This window comes from Calypte anna, chromosome 15 (genome assembly GCF_003957555.1).
Source record: "Calypte anna isolate BGI_N300 chromosome 15, bCalAnn1_v1.p, whole genome shotgun sequence".
Lineage (NCBI taxonomy): Eukaryota > Metazoa > Chordata > Aves > Apodiformes > Trochilidae > Calypte > Calypte anna.
The window spans coordinates 1,433,014-1,448,894 of record NC_044261.1 but is presented as its reverse complement, the minus strand read 5'-3'; the positions used below and the strand labels follow the sequence as shown (position 1 = coordinate 1,448,894).

General features: G+C 47.5%; 1 protein-coding gene across 2 annotated transcripts in view; it reads right to left on the bottom strand.

Moving 5' to 3' along the window:
- The window catches only part of CORO1C (coronin 1C), a 48,449-nt gene that overhangs the window by 11,693 nt on the left and 20,875 nt on the right, over nt 1–15,881 (bottom strand). For both annotated transcript variants that reach the window (XM_030460881.1, XM_030460882.1), the window contains exons 2-3: nt 12,739–12,938; nt 3,485–3,607 (exon numbers count right to left, since the gene is read on the bottom strand). In XM_030460881.1, coding sequence (XP_030316741.1) covers nt 3,485–3,607; nt 12,739–12,933 — 318 coding nt within the window. In that variant the 5' untranslated portion in view covers nt 12,934–12,938. The remainder of the gene's footprint in view (nt 1–3,484; nt 3,608–12,738; nt 12,939–15,881) is intronic.

Genomic DNA, 15,881 nt, shown 5'->3' with positions numbered 1-15,881 from the left:
TGTCTCAGTTTCTGGTTAAATTTAAACATGATTTGCTCAATCAAACAAACTCTGCTCTGGCCACAAACTCATTAGTATTCACCTTCTGATGAAGGGAATTTTCCCTATCTGAGGAAGGCCATCTGATCCCATCTACAAGCCTCTATATAATCAAACATTTTCCAGATGAATTAAAGAACCTGCAGTACATTACAGTCATTCAGCAGAATACCAAGCATGAATATTTAAGTAATTCCTCATTTGTTGGCATGAGAAAATCATTCTTCAAAGAGAAGACCAGAAGAGGCCACAGAAGGTATCTGCATGCCACAGGGTTTCAAAGGAAGCAATGTGGAGTGGAGGAGATGGGGATTCCTCTAAAAGGAGAGAAGAATTCAGCAAGAAACCAGCAAATGGGGCAGGGAGGCCCAGGCCATTACCTACAGCTCCTGTCTGCTGAGGGTTCTTGTGCTCCTCTGGATGGAGAAAACTGGAGCTGAGAACAAGGCAGAAAGAGGAAATGCTCCAACTCTTGCAGACTACAAAGCATTTCATTCTCTCCCCAGCCACTTCAAGGAGCTGTACTTGCCAACTCCAAAGCCATCTGGTTGGCTCCATGCCCTAACTGGCAAGGGCAGGAGGGGATGGAGGCCAAGGAGTGCCCTGAGGAATACCCAGTGTGGGATGAAGGAAGAGCATTCCCTGCTGCCCCAGCCTCTGCTCCCAGGGAGCAGAAAGCAGGAGGTGGGTTGGGGAGCTCCCTTCTGCCTTCTCCTCCCCTGGGCTCACTCCTGTGCTTATGCCCACTGGCACAAAGCTGGTCTTGCAAGGGTGAACTGCCCTAAGTGCTCTCCCCCCACCATCTTTTCCTTCTCTGCCTCCAAATGATTTCTGAAGGTGTCAAATGTGATGGCAGCAGTGATGGGTGTATCACCTGAACCCATCAGATGACCCCTGCCAGTCACCTCTTGATCAGCTGCAAATGGTTACACCTCTAAAGCAGTCCCAGCCACAAAGCCCAGCAGTATCAGAAAAAAAAGTCTTGTTTCCCAGCCACTTACTTCAGCCCCAAGTCCAAGATCTCCAATACTATCCCTGTACAAGATTTCTTTGCAGCTCACAGGGTATTTCCACCTTCTGCAAATCTGAGCTTTTATTTATATGAAAATGTTTCTAGTTTCTGAAAGGGCCCAGCTAACTCCTTGGGGAACACCAAGGATACAAGCAGTTCAAAATGATGGCTGCAGGAAATCAGCCCTGCTCATGCTGGAGATACTGGCTGGCTGGCACCTCCAGGCCATGCTCTGTCCCTCAGAACATGTCTGGCTGATGTTGCAGGGTGACAGAGGGTAAGATCCTAAATCTCTGAGTGCCAAGGCACAGATGCTCTTTAAAAACACAGGATAGTTTTTAAAAGCAGCTGGCAGTTGTGCAGCAAGCCATCTGATGTCCTCTACCACATCACTTCTGATTTCATGTTGGCTAATGAAGAGCTCAGAGCTGAGGAACAACCTTGTGTCCTTCCAAGTAAGATGAGTTCACCCTGACAGGCTGCTCAGGAAGCAGGAATCCAGAGCCAAGACAAGGAGAGAAAACAGGCTGCTAAATTACCTGTGTCAGGACAGAAAAGCAGTTAAAATAGGGAAGGCTCATTAGTTCACCCACTTTGTTTCCAAACAGTCTAGGCCAGGGCTGTTCTTTACCTACTCCAGCTCTGTCCAGCCCAGTTAACAGCTGTCCCAAAGGTTTGGGATACCTCATTTCCTATGGGAAGCTCTGGGATACTTCACAGGACATTCACCTTCAGTTTGCTGTTGGCACACAGCTTCACAGCACCTGAACACCCAGCTCAGAGGCACTTAACACCTAAACCATGAGCTGCATCTGCTTGTTCCTTCAAGCACAGCACAGCTTCCACCTTCCCACCTGCTTCCTGCCTTCCACAGCCCCACTCACAGGTCCCACGTGTGAACACGAGTGTGCAGACTCACACCCTGGTGCCTGCCCACAGGTTTGTCACCTCCAGGGATGGAGGGAAGGTCACTCCTCACTTCAGGACCTGCAGCTGAGCTGCAGCCAGCCAGCCCCCTGTGAAGCTCTGCCTGGAGGGATTTGGTTGCACAGTGGTGGGCTCAGCTTCCTGCAGACACTTTAGGAGCATTTGGACAACTTGTAATTGAACACTGTTGGGTTTTCTACAGAATTCAATCCCTCTGGAGCCTCACAACATACTTCTCATTGCACTTGGATTAGAGGCTTATTTTGCCTCCAAGAAGGCAGCCATGGACCTCAGCTTTGCCTGCTCCTGTTGATGCTCATGTTTCAGACACTGTTTCCTTCCTTCTGGATCCTGATTTCTGGAGGAACATTCCTGCATCCTTCACTGTTTAGTTCTAGCCCAGTAGCAAAGATTACAAACACAGAAGCTTGTTGTTTTCTTTATATTAAATATAGTACATTTTGTTACCATGTTTCAGCTTCCAAGAGATCACAGGCGAGAGCTGTCCCAGGATAAACCTCTTGGGATGAATCCCCTCCCAAACATTTGAACGATGAAGAGAAGCAAAGGAATTTATCTGACAGGATCTATAATAAGATCTCAATATAACATTCAGCCTACAGCATTTCTAAATATGGCCAAAGATCACTGAAGTTATTTGGCATTATTTCATCTCAGAAGGATTTTCTTTCACTTATTCTGCTGTGTTTGCATGCATGGGATTCCACATCCATCATGGAGCAAGGTCATCTATTGTCCAGTGGGCTCTGACTGAGGTAAAACAGGTCCCAGGACCAAGGCTGGCAGGTGCAGAACTGGATTATTTATCATTCATTTATTATTTAAAAAAAACCCTAGAAACAACCCTTCTGACATCTACTTACAACCTGTAGATACAGGAAAAATGAGAGTGTCACCCTTAAATCAAGGGTTGAAGCCATTCTGAAACCTGACAGGCTTGTTCCCCTCCAATCTCCACCTCTTCCCAACACACATCCATCAGGATACCTGAGTAAGGAGCCTTCTGCAAAGCCCTACAAACAAAACACCTCGCTGGCAAGCTCTTCTTTCTCCTCTTCCCAAACATCAGAGAAATCCACAGGATAAGGAAAAATGGCAGAGCAAGTGAAGACAAAGGCAGAAAGGCACAGGCCAGGTGACACTCAAAGCATCATCTCAGTGCTGAAGAAATTCTCAGAAGCTTGAGGCTTCACCTTCTCCACCATAGTGTGAGAAGTTCCAGTTCTAGGAGCCCAAATCCTGCTGGGATGCAGGTAATAAAGTTTGCTCTGCTATTTTTGCTCCAATTTTTAGCTAGGACTTGAAGCCAAGCCAGCACCATGTCTGCAGCTGAGACACACTGTGACCTGGAGAACACCCATGGGCACCCTCACATCAGCAGGAACTCTGCCCTCAGGGTCAGTACAGGACAATTGTCACTTGCAGTGTCACCTGGAGGAGCACAAAGCAACCACCACCTCCCAAGACAAGTGAAAACACACTTACCATGACAGTGCAGTCCTCAGAGCCACTGGCAATGACCTGGTCATTGTGAGGACACCAGTCTATGTCCAGCACTGGCCCAGTGTGGCCACACACTGTTGGGTAGGACTTGTCAATTCTGCCTGTCTGGAGGAGAGAACCAAAGAAGAGAGCTGTAATACATGGACAGCACAGGCTCACAGAGTGCACAAAGATGCTTCCCAAGTCTCCATCAACTCCATCAACATTAAATATTCCATGAAATTTAAATCACTTCATGCATCAGGAGAGGAAGTGAAAAAGGGACTCTTCTCCAGCACCAATGAGCTGGAAAGTGGTGCTGGAGGAAGGAGCACTGGTTTGGGCTGTGCTGAAGATAACCAAGCCAGAATTTACACTGAAGGGTGCTGCTGGTCACTGATTTTACCAAGAAGTGTTTTGCTCAAAGGGAAAGCTTTTGGGACACAGTTGTGCAGAGGAAAACACTTTTTTTCAGGGGTAAATGCTGCTGATCCAGCCTTCCACAGCCACCCACCCCTGGCCCCTACCTGACCCTCTGCAGGCAGAGGCAGGAGGCCAGCAGCATGCTGCCAAAGCTGAGCTCACCACACATGAACTTCCCAAAAAAATAAGTTAGTGAGCTGAGACACCAAGCACCTCAGCTTCCCCTGTGAGAAAGGCAATAAAAGCCATCCTAGCTCTTTATTCTCTCTCTTGGTCAAGTGTTGCACACCTGGGAAGCAATATTTAAAATCCTGAAGACACATGGCAGGGTGAGCAGGAGCCTCCTGTGCTTCCAGAGCCAGATCCAAGTCCCATTCCAAGGGGTTTGGTTTCCTGGGAATGCCATAATGACCTTTTCACGTGTGATGGGAGAAGAGAGGAAAGAGGAAGAGGTCTGGGACAGGGTTTTGTGTTTAAACATGCAGAAGAACTGGGTGGTATTTCACTTCTGCCATTTGGTGATGATATTCCTCAGCCTTGGAAGTTGCAGCTCCCAACAGAAGCTCCCTGCCCATTCCCTCTGCTCCTGGTCACTGCTGCCTTATGGAGAAAGGATCAGAAAAATGTTGGATACCAGCTTTGGAAGACCAGAGGCCTGAAGACCTCTGCTAGAAACAAAACAAGATCTAGATCCAAACAGACTGAGTAACAGAACTCACCACACTATTTCCTAAGTGGGCAAATTTAGGTTTCTAAAAATAAAGTAAAAAAAAAAAACTGTCCCAAGGACTCAAGTGGTTCCTGAGATTATTAAAAGTGAAAGTGTTGTAGATGAAAAGCTATAAACCAGACATTGAAAAATTAGTCTGTGTAATCCCTCCTGGATGTCATAATGAGAAATAGGATTAAAAAAAAAAATTACTACATCCAACTGACATGTATAGTCCATCCATTTTAATTTATCCAATTAAAAAAGAACCATGCAGAGCATATCCACAAAAGCACATTTCACAAGTCACATTACAGGCTAAATACCAACACAGACCCAAACCAAAAGAAAAATAAGACTCTGAGATGTCAGTGACTACCTATTCTTGCTCCTAGACAGGGCTCAGAGTAATCCTCTGAGCCTCTGATAATTATTTGCAGGCTGCACGGGTGCTTGTCAGCTCAGTTTAGAGTTTTTATGGTAATTTATTACTGGAGGGAGGCAAAAAAAAAAAAAAAATTCAATTTGAACAAATTAAACCAGAAACTTCACCTTTCAGTTTCGATCATGATGAACCTGACCAGCAGGAGCAGCAGCCAAGTGCCTGTGACAGCCAGCTGACCACAGGGACCAGACAACCCCACTGCCTGCTTTTGATCACCAAAAATGGAGCTCATTTTTAAACCTGTGATCTTGTATATCCAGCAGCAGGGATCTGAGGACAAGGGGAGAACAAGATGAGTGTCTCTCCCTGGGTGAGGAAGAAGAGGGAGCTCCCAGTGCCCCAAAGCAGAAGGGACTGGAGCAGCCATGGGTTTCCAGCTCTTATGGAGGAGCAAGCTGAGGAACTTGAGATGGATGCAGAGGCACTTGGAGAAGAACAACAACATTTTTTCAGGTCCAGAGACACCTGGATCAAGAGGAAACAGCAGATGCAAAGCAGAAGTGAAACCACACTGTGCAGAGCTAACTTTGCAGCATGCTGCAGGTGAACAGAGGTTTATCTGCACCAAAGTGCACCCTTCTTCTGCCTGGTGTTGGAAAAATCATTTCTAACATGGGAACAGGGAGAACAAGGATGGGGAAAATGAGATGTTACTTAGCAGCAGCGTGGGAGATGCAGTGACTTCAAGCAACCTCACATCTATTTATTCACCAAAAAATGTACAAAATTGAGCAAGGAGGGTGCAGTGCAGCAGTGCTGCAGGTGAGGACCAACCCTGCTGCTCAGCAGTGTCAAAACAGCAGCAAGATGAGACTAAAAGGGGATGCAGAGGGGCAGATGAGGTGACTGGAAAGGCTGCAGCAGTGCTCAGAGCTGCAGCTCAGAGAGAAGAAGTCTTCTTGCAGAGAAGTTCCTGACTTGTGGTCAGAGAGACAAACTCATCTTTGCAGGGCAGAGGAAACCAAAGTGCTTTCCTGAGCACACATCAGAGCAAGAGCTCTCCTCAGCAAGGCTCCTAAACGCACAGCATCTGCTCCTTTGGAAACCAAACCAAACCAAACCAAACCACTTGTATTAAAGTCTGACCTGCAAAGGGGATGGGGGGCTGTCAAAGGCCAGGTCCAGCACCCTGGGGCCTGATTCAGCACACACCTTCCCCTCAGCCCTTCAGAATGGTGAGAAACGAGCTGGTTTTAGCTCACCCGTGCTACTTTGTCATCTCACTGAGCCTCTTTTGCAAACGCCATCAGTGCAGGTTACACCACAGGCTTCCTCCTCCCTGCAGCATTCCCCTCTCCAGAGCAAGGGATCCCTATTCCTGGCATCATGTGGGATTAGCTGTGCACAGAAGAGCTTTAAAATACAGTATTTAGGGGACACTGCCAAAAGGAAAAGACCAGGAAGCCTGCAGCAGGGTATTAAAACCCCCACCAGCCTGTAAAATTACCAAATTCAACCTTTTCTAAACACAGTTCTTTTTAAAAGAGATCCCTCTGCCACAAGAACACCACAAGGTTTGCAACCTTGCTGGCAAATGGGTGCATTTTCATACTGCTGTAATACTCCCAGGTTTGGAGATTTCTTTATTTTTAAAATGTAATCTTTTAATTAGTTGAGGATTTAAAATAAATCTCAAGTGCTGATACACAGCTTGAAATTAACTCAGTATGACTTCAAGAAATTAAATCCTTCTCATAATCCATTTGGATTCCATTTGAGCAACACATCACAGTAACAACTTTTGAAACTCAAGAGTTATATTTCATAAAAAGTTAGCCAAACAGGTGAATTTGAGGATTACCATTAATGTACTGGATGGTGTTGACTGGAAACACACTCAACACTCAGGTCCTTCCACAGGCAGAAAGCTGACCTAGCCAAATTAATTCACTTAGTGCTTTCATCTACTCCAGGTCAGGAAAAACATCACAGATGAGAATAAAAAACTGTTATTAAATCCCAAAGGGACAGGTAAGCAGCACAGGAAAAGTGTTCCCAAAGTGGCAGGTTTATGAATTAATTTGACTGTCCTACAATAGTTTCTCTGCCAGAAAAGGGCAATTGGTTGCAGGAAACAGCTCAGGGATTATGGTAAAAATATCAGAGGGAGCAGCTGCTTCCCCCAGCCCAGGGTTGTGCTCATGAGAATGGCCACTGAAAATAGGGAAGTGGCATCAAGTTGCACAAGCAAAAGCAGCTCCCACCCCACCTTCGTGTGCAGAAGTTTGAGGAAGGAAATCAGGTCACAACTGCAAAGTCTGAAATACAAACCCACTGGTATCTTTTCTCTGTTTGAGAAAGTTTGCCTTTTTTCTTCCCTAAATTGTCCATTTTCCTTACAAAGAAGTTCAGAGTTTCACAGGGTCCTGACTGGCCACCAAAACTCCACCTCTGGCTGCAGCAGCTGCTGGTGCAGGAGGCAGAAAACAGAGCAGAAAATGCACTGAAGGTGTCTGGCTCTCTTGTGGCCATGACAAACAGACAGCAGCCACCCAGCAAACCTATCAAAGCTTCCAGAACTCAACCAGTGACACCAACTCAGGAACTGGACAAGGCTTCAGAACTGCAGCAGTATTTGTACAAACCTGCAAGACAAGGAGCAGGAAGTATTTGCTGATCAACTCCCTAGAAAAATGAGATTTATTAAGCACACTGCCTGCCCTCTCTTCCCTGCTACACCAGAACCTGATGAGCCATTGCAATCAAAGTGACAGTGGTAAATAACTCAACCTTTTTTTTTTTTTTAAATCAGCCTTAAAGAAAAAAAAACAAGGTGAAATAAACAGGATTTTTGCCCCTCTGAGGACAGTGCAGTTTGAACCAAGACCACTTTTCTCAAGAGCAGCACAGACACTTTGGTTGGGCTAAGGAGCACCCATGGGTGCTGATGGACCAAGAGAGAAAGGATGTGCAAGGAAATGAGAAACAACTGCTCTATGTAACCTGAAAGAAAGCAGGGTTTAGCAGTTCTGCTGGTCACAGAATAACTTAAGATAGTTTAAAATGTCTCTGCATCATGTCCTGATGTAGAGCTGCCTTTATTTTTTATCTCCTCTGCCCAATGTACAGAAACACTCAGAGCTGCATGGCAAGCCAACCAGAATTTTGGGGAAAAACATCACTTTCTGGTCTTCAACCTTGCACAAACTTCTCTCACAGCTACAAAAAAAAAAAAAAAAAAAAGACCTTCAGCACCAGTACTGACATGGGCTTTGCAGCAGCCTAAGTCAGGATGACAGGAACTCAATTTAATTCATGTCCCTCCATCTACACTCCACCTAAAACTGTTGGAAGGACTCAGCGAACCCATCACAGCAGGAGCCCCTGATTTTATTTTACACACAATTCAGACAAAGATATTTTTTCCCCAGACCTTCCTGGAGGAACGAGGATCTGGAACAGCTGATTAACAACTCGCATATGCCAGGGTTGAACACTGAGGCATGTCACTTGCAGAACAACATATTCCTTCAAGATCATTCCGAGGTGTGCACTCACCCACCCACACGCTCATTTGCCTCTCAGGGCACCCATCTGATCACAGCTTCTGCAGGAATGCTGCTGCCTGTGCACAGGGAGTGCAGGAAGGAGTCAGGCACACAAATGGAAAATCTAATAAAAGGAATATCCAAGGGGACTGAATAAGCCTCTTCTAAAGGCCTTACATAACACGACTTTCAGCTGACAGTATTTTTCTTAGAAGAGATGAACTGCACCAAAGAGGAAGCTGCCTTTGTGGCAGTCTTTTTTTCTTTGCAGATGCAAACTCTAAAGATTTTTCAGGGAAGGGGAGAAAAAAAAATATTGTTACCACTGCCAGCACCATGCAGGAAGCCCAGGTGTTTCTAAGTCACTGTCCCCAGTACCTCAAGAAAACCACAAAGTTTAATTCTGGGCTGTAAAAGAGGGCTCACCCACAGGGTTGGGTGAGCACAGCCCCCCAACCCTTCTCCCTGGACAGCAGAGACAGGGAGATCCCTGTGCTGCTGATTCCAGTCCTCTGAAAGGAGATGAGCCCAAACACAGCATTCCAGAAGGTTACAGTCCTGGGTTCCTGCTGCAAAGGATGCCAAAAGATGACAAGCCCACCACAAGCAACCTGCATGTCTGGGCTGAGCATGGGAAGGCTGCAAGAGCAAGGCAGATCTCTTGGTCCTTGCACAAGGCTGTTGTGAAAGCACCAAACCTGCAGCTGAGCTGGGCACCAAGAGCTGCTCCAGGCACTCATCCTGCTCACACCAGAAATGTCCAGGGGATGCCAGCAGCAGAACTGCTTCTTCTTTCAGCTGCCTTCACCCCCCAACAGTGACAACCCAGCACACGCACACCAGCAAGAGGATGAGGCACAACTGGGTTGTTGAGTTTCATCCTGGGGTTCCCTCCCTGCACACCCAACTGTTTGGCACCTGGGATGAGGCTCTAAGAAAATCAACTCAACTCTAAGCCTCCAAGCTGCCAGTTTAATGGAATAAATTCCACACCAGTGCTTTGCTCAGTGCCACTCACCCACTGCCTGAGATTGAGTTTTCTGTGTGCAGTTAATGCAGATTTGCATATATACAATAAATGTATACATTTATTGATACAAATTAAGCCTTTTTTTAAAAAAAAAAAACACGAGTTCCTTCCAAGGGAGGCCGTCCCTCTGCAAACCCAACCAACCTGTGGGAACTGCAGCTTTCAGCAGCTCAAGACGGCGCTTGCTGGAGCATGGGAATGGGGAGCTGCTGGCACAGCCCCTGCACATGTGCATGCGGGAACACAGGAAGTTCAGACAAAGCATTTCCACAGCCAGCAAAACCCAACCCGCCTCAGCTGCACCGGCACCGGCGCCTGCTGCTGCTGCGGCTGCTCAGCACGGGGCTCTGCGGGGAGTCCAGGGGGATGCAAAACGAAACCGCAGTGCCCGCAGTCTCCGCGCAATTCCCGCCGGAGGGACCCTCCCGGGCGGCGGTGCCTGAGGAGCGGCCGCTGACAGGAGGAGGGGAGCGGCTGCTGCGGGCGGGGTTCATGGCGGCGGCGGCGGCCGCGCAGGGGTTAATGGCGGCGCACTTGCCGCGCGCTGCGTCCTGGCCAATCAGCGCGGCGGCTGCCGGCGGCCGCCAGAGCTGCCATGACCATATATGGTAAAAAGCGGCGGCCGCCGCAGTGCCGCAGCGCAGGGAGCGGGGCGGGGGCGGCGTCCGCCTCCTCATGACAGGGCTGCGGGGAGACCCCCTGAGTCCCTTCCCCTCAGGACAGGGCTGCGGGGAGACCCCTGAGTCCCTTCCCCTCAGGACAGGGCTGCGGGGAGTCCCTTCCGTCCCTTCCCCTCAGGACAGGGCTGCGGGGAGCCCCCTGAGTCCCTTCCCCTCAGGACAGGGATGCGGGGGGACCCCTGTGTCCCTTCCCCTCAGGACAGGGATGTGGGGGGACCCCTGTGTCCCTTTCCCTCAGGACAGGGATGTGGGGGGACCCCTGTGTCCCTTCCCCTCAGAGCTGCGGGTGCCCAGGGCCCTCACCCCCCCACCGAAACCTCCCCCTGCAAGACCAGGGAGCTACATGCCTGTCTGCAAAAATAAAAAAAATAATACATTAAAAAAAATAATTGGACTACTACAGAAAATCTGGGAAGGAGCAAGACATTTAACATGAGGAAATAATGCTCTTTCTGGGCTTGGGGGTCAGGCCACACTAGAAGTAATTCAGAGTGACCCACACAGTGTGGACATGACAAAATGAAGTTTTAGGGGGATCATTTTCTCTGCAGACCCTGGGAGCCTCTGTCTGAAATGCAGCAAGTGCAGTTTCACAGCTCAATTTTACAGTCATGTCAAAGCCACGGCTTGAAACTGACCCTCAGCACCTTGAATATCGCAGCATGAGCACAATGAGCACCTCTGCTTCTCTGAAACAACTCAAAACGTTGGGGTGGTGAAGGAACAATTTCATCAGCTGAGGCTATAAAAATAAACGAGGAACACAGGAACTGGTTAGAGCAAAACCAGCAACGTGTTGCATTGCAAAAGAACGTGCTGGGCTGGGGAGTTTAGGAACAGAGTTCCTCCCCCTTCACGTGAAACCTCACATACAAATATGAAGTATAATTTTAATAATAATAGTAAGCTGTAGAAGACTTGAGAGGAATGCAGCGGAGGGCACAAAGGCCACGAGGAAGGCAGGAAGAATAGCTGAATAAATGTAAAAAAAAACCTCAGAACCTTAAGATGGCACTTGAAAACGCAGAAGGCTACGTCATTCAGAATTAGCAGGAATTGCTTCCAGGGGCTGAGAAAACACTGGGAAGCGAGAGAAAAAGAGGGGTGGGGGTGTGTGTGCATCCTCTGCCACCAGCATTTGAGGGTGCTGTGATGCAACATGGGTGCAACTGCGTGCGGGGTTGAGCAAGAGACTTCTCATGGAGATCAGTGCCTCCCCGCGTGGCTTGGGCAAGAGCAGGACACGTGCCCTGGAGATGAGCACAAACCAGAATACCTGCAAAAAAGGGCTGCTCATAAGATGAGAAAAAAAAAAAAAGGGCTATTTAAGGAGGGCAGGGGTTTGGCTTGCTTTGCTTCAGACAACCAAAGCACAAGTGAGAAAAAGCTGCTGCCTCTGCTCCTGTAATGCAGTCGCCGTGTGGGTTGCTATATACAATTCTGGTCACTATTTCTATATATAACCAAGGCAGATCTGCAGATGGAGCTTGGAAAACAGGACAGGGCTGATGACAGACTGAGGACATCTTAAGTGTATAGTTAAGAGAAGCTCGAGGGCCACAAAGAAAATAATATCACAGAAAAAGGCTTTCATCCCAAGACTTTGCTGAAAGGGAGACAAGAGCACCACTCTCCAACAAGGTGCTCTGTGGGTTTGGGTTTTTTTCTATTCAGTACTGGGACAACAGGAATTTATATTCAGTCTGAGACACTGCTCCTGCTAATTTGTGTGCTTTATACCACAGCATGGTAAGAGAAGGCTCCAGCACCCAAATCTTCAGCCTCCTGATCCAGCCATTCTCACAGCTGATGGACAGGGACCAAACTTCTCTGTGTGCTTTGCAAAGCACACCCCTGGGGCTCTACAAATAAATCCAAAGAAGGAAAGTGTGTATTTGGGCTCGCTGAAAGATTATTTATTGTAGACTTAGCAGCATTTTGCACAGCAGAGAATGTTCAAGGGTGTTTCCCTGCCCAGGATCAGATGAAGCCCATCTCCTTGGTACATCGAGTACCAGGGGATAACATCTGGCTGGAGTAAAGCCAAGACACAGTCCTGTGGTCTGGGAGAACTGCAGGCCAGCTGTGATAGTACTTGGAGATAGTTTGTTTATCAAGATTACTCTTGTCTTGTTTGGGCTGCAAGGAGTAGTTAGGATCAGGTGCATTCCTGAACTGTGTGATGCTCACAGCGCTCAAAAGGCTGAACCACTATCATTAATCAAGAGGCTTAATTAGGAGCATGATTCTCCATAGAAACTTCTGCCACGAAGAACTGGCTCAGATTAGTCAAGCAAACCACTTATTTACTGTGTTTAATGTACAGGAAGCATCCCAGTGATTAGAGGGACATTAAATGGATCCTTACACAGCCTGACACAGCAGCGACTTTCACAGCCCCAGCGCCATTCCTACACAAGCACGGAAACACCACCACAGCCTCACGTGTCACAGCAAGAAGCTTCCAAAAAAACCCACTTACCTTGTGCAAAGGCAGCACCAGGAATGCTCCACCACCGCTAGCATCTACAATTATTGCAACAAATCTGGGGTTTACAGCACAGAAGGAGCTATCCCAAGTGACGCGGGAGACGCGGATGTCGTCGTAACACTGATCGTTTTTCACCGCCTGGCCAAACACGTGCCGGAATTTGCTCTGTCGTACCACTCGCCTCATTGTGTCTGCAGGGGAGAGGAATGGCAAGAGAAGGAAATCAGGTAGGGGTGCAAGGGACCTCCTGCTTGCCCCAGGGCCTCTGCTGGGACCCTCTCAGCTGCACCATCACCCCCTTCCAGCGGCGCAAAAATCGCATCGCTCGCTCTTCTTCCACCGCGCTTTAGGCCCGAGGGGTCTGCAGCCAGTTTTCCCTTTTTGTTTTTTTTTTTTTAAAAATTCAGGCTCTTTTAGACCTGAGGGGTCTGCAGCCAGTTTTGCCTTTTTGGTTTATAAGTAAAAAATTCAGGTTGTTTCAGACCTAAGGAGTCTGCAGCCAGTTTTGCCTTTTAAATAAAATTTCGGGGTGTTCTGTACCAAACACAACTGAGGTGCATTTCCAAGGCTGCTTCCCAGAAAGAATCTGCCAGTTAAGCATCCTTTTTCCCTGTTGGAAATGTATTCTCTCACTGAAGGAAGTTCCTAATCCTAAAAGCAGTTTTCAGACAAGTCTCCACATATTTTCAGGGATAAATCTAGACTCGGATTGAACTTGTTTACTTTCAAGTCAGACAGGGTCCTGAAGATGTAAATAAAAATGCAAGCTCTCAAAATCCGGTGTTCCTGTGAAGTGGTTCCACATGTTCACTAGCTTCCATTTCTTTTTTCTAACTCCAAAATCTCACTAAGTCAAAAAAAATAAATAAATAAAATAATAAAATTAGTCTCCTAGGCAGACAGGAGTAATGGAAACAAGCTAATGACTCAAATTAACTTAGCATGTCTGTAGCACTTCAGAAAAAAATTCATTTTCAAGAAGGCTGGAGTTAGAATAGAAGGATTGGTGTGGAAAATTCCAGCATCAGAACCCTGGAAGAAGATGACACAGGAACAACACTGCATGATGTGAACAACAACCCTGGAAGCAAACAACTCTCCTGTCCTCCATGAACATGAGAGCTTCGTGTGGTTGCACACGTGGAGGACAGGAGAGTCATGAAGGACTTTCCCCATCATAAATGGTTTTCCCCCCCTTTAAAACTTGCAGGAGACCAAGGAACCTCCATACAGCATCCTGCTTTTCCATATGAGAAAGATATTTCTGCTCCAGTCTCTAGGGAAAGCAAAATCCCAAATTAAAAATAAGCAGAGTCCATCTCCAGTCTTCTTTCCCAGTAGGTCCCCCCCAAGCACATGGAGAAAATGGGAAAAAAAAATAAATCCAAACTGCTCAAGCTTCATGGAGCTTCTTGCTTGATGCTCTTGGAGTGAGAGACACTGAATGCAGCTCAACCTGTGTGCAGCAGAAGTGATAAAGGGTTGTACATCATGTCTGGAGCTGCAAAGGCTTTGTGTGAAAAGAAAAGAGGGACTTTTGTAGTCTCAGAGGTTAAAAAAAAAATAAAAATCAACAGCAACAAAAAGCTGAGTAAGTAAAGGAGGAAAGCACTCATCAGAGCTGGGAAATAAGCAGTCATGTAAGATGCCTGAAGAGGAGAAAAATGTTACAGTGAACATAACAGCCATGGAGTGGAACACTCTGGTTTCTGCACAGATAAGCACAAATAAGCAGAGGATCTCTTTTCCACCAGCTCCCCCTGTCCACCTCCACCAGGGAATTAGCAGAGACCACCCCCAGGGCAGCTCTGGCTCCATCTGAGCAGCTGCTGCCAGCATGGACCTGGATGGCTTCAAGTGCCATCAGTGCCACCAGGGTCATGGTAAGAGCAGAGTCCCCACTGAGGGTCACAGCCAGTTACCTGCTGGAGAAAAACCTCTGCAGCCACTGGTAATAAATGCATCAGTTAGAGTCATGTTTGCACTGAGAACATCTGTCCCCAGGTGTGGAGGAAAGGCCACCAACCCTTCACAGAGGCCACGCAGCTGGCAATGGCTTCTGGCCACCACTGAGCTGGTGACAGAGGCACAAAGGGCTCTGGGTTTATTTCCAGCCATTGGGAGAAGGTGGGTTTTCCCCTGTACTATTTCTATACTGATGGCCTCTGCAATCTCCCCAATTAATTTGGTCATTTCAAAGCTACAGAATTGCACAATCCTCCCTTTTATCACAGACTCAGGCAGTTCAAGAAAAAAAAAATAAAAAAAAAAAATAGCAGGTGTCATTTCTCAATGCAAGATTTTATGAATGACTGGAGTGTTCCAGATGCCCATGTGGAAAGAGCTATATATAAATTCTTAATGATTACTATCATATCATAGATGAACTGAGGCTTCCTCCCAACTCACACGAGTTTACAGAATTGCATAATCCATTTTCTGCCAACTCTTTTTCACTTCCAGAAGGAAGAAAAGGCCCTGCCAGACACACCCCATGACAGCACAGTGACAAACCAGGAGCTGCTTTCCAGCCCCAGCCAGCAGGTAAGGGTGCAAAAACCAGACACAGGAGCACCCTGAGAGTTCCCCTCCAGCTGCAGCCAAAGGACAGGCAGTGCCCTGCAAGGGGGCTGTAAAATATTAGGAGCAAACAATTACACACCCTGGACAGGTAATTAATCACCTGGCAGTGAAATGCACACATTATTTGGGGAGGGGAAGCACAACTGCTGAGCTCAGTGCAGTGCAGGTTTTGGTTTCGTTTTCAGGCAGAGATGAAGTTACCCAAAATGGATGGGTGAATCTCTGCTGCTGCAGATGGCACCCTGTGGTTTGAGTGCTCCCAGGGAGGCTCCTGTGGCCATCCCCCCATGGCCAGAGAATGAAGGACCCAGCTCCCATACCAGGGTACCAGCTCCCTGCCCTGGCTGGATCCAGAGCAGGATCCCCACCAAGCCCTGGCCCCACTGAATCCCACAAAAAAGGTGAATTTCCCCTCACAGATCCCCAAAAGACAAGAAACACACTGCACTATCACACTGCCTGAGGCCTAAATAAGATACATCATCAAAAAATGCAGTTCCACACCCAGGTCCTAATTTATTCTGCAGACTCATTCAGAGACCTGACAGACA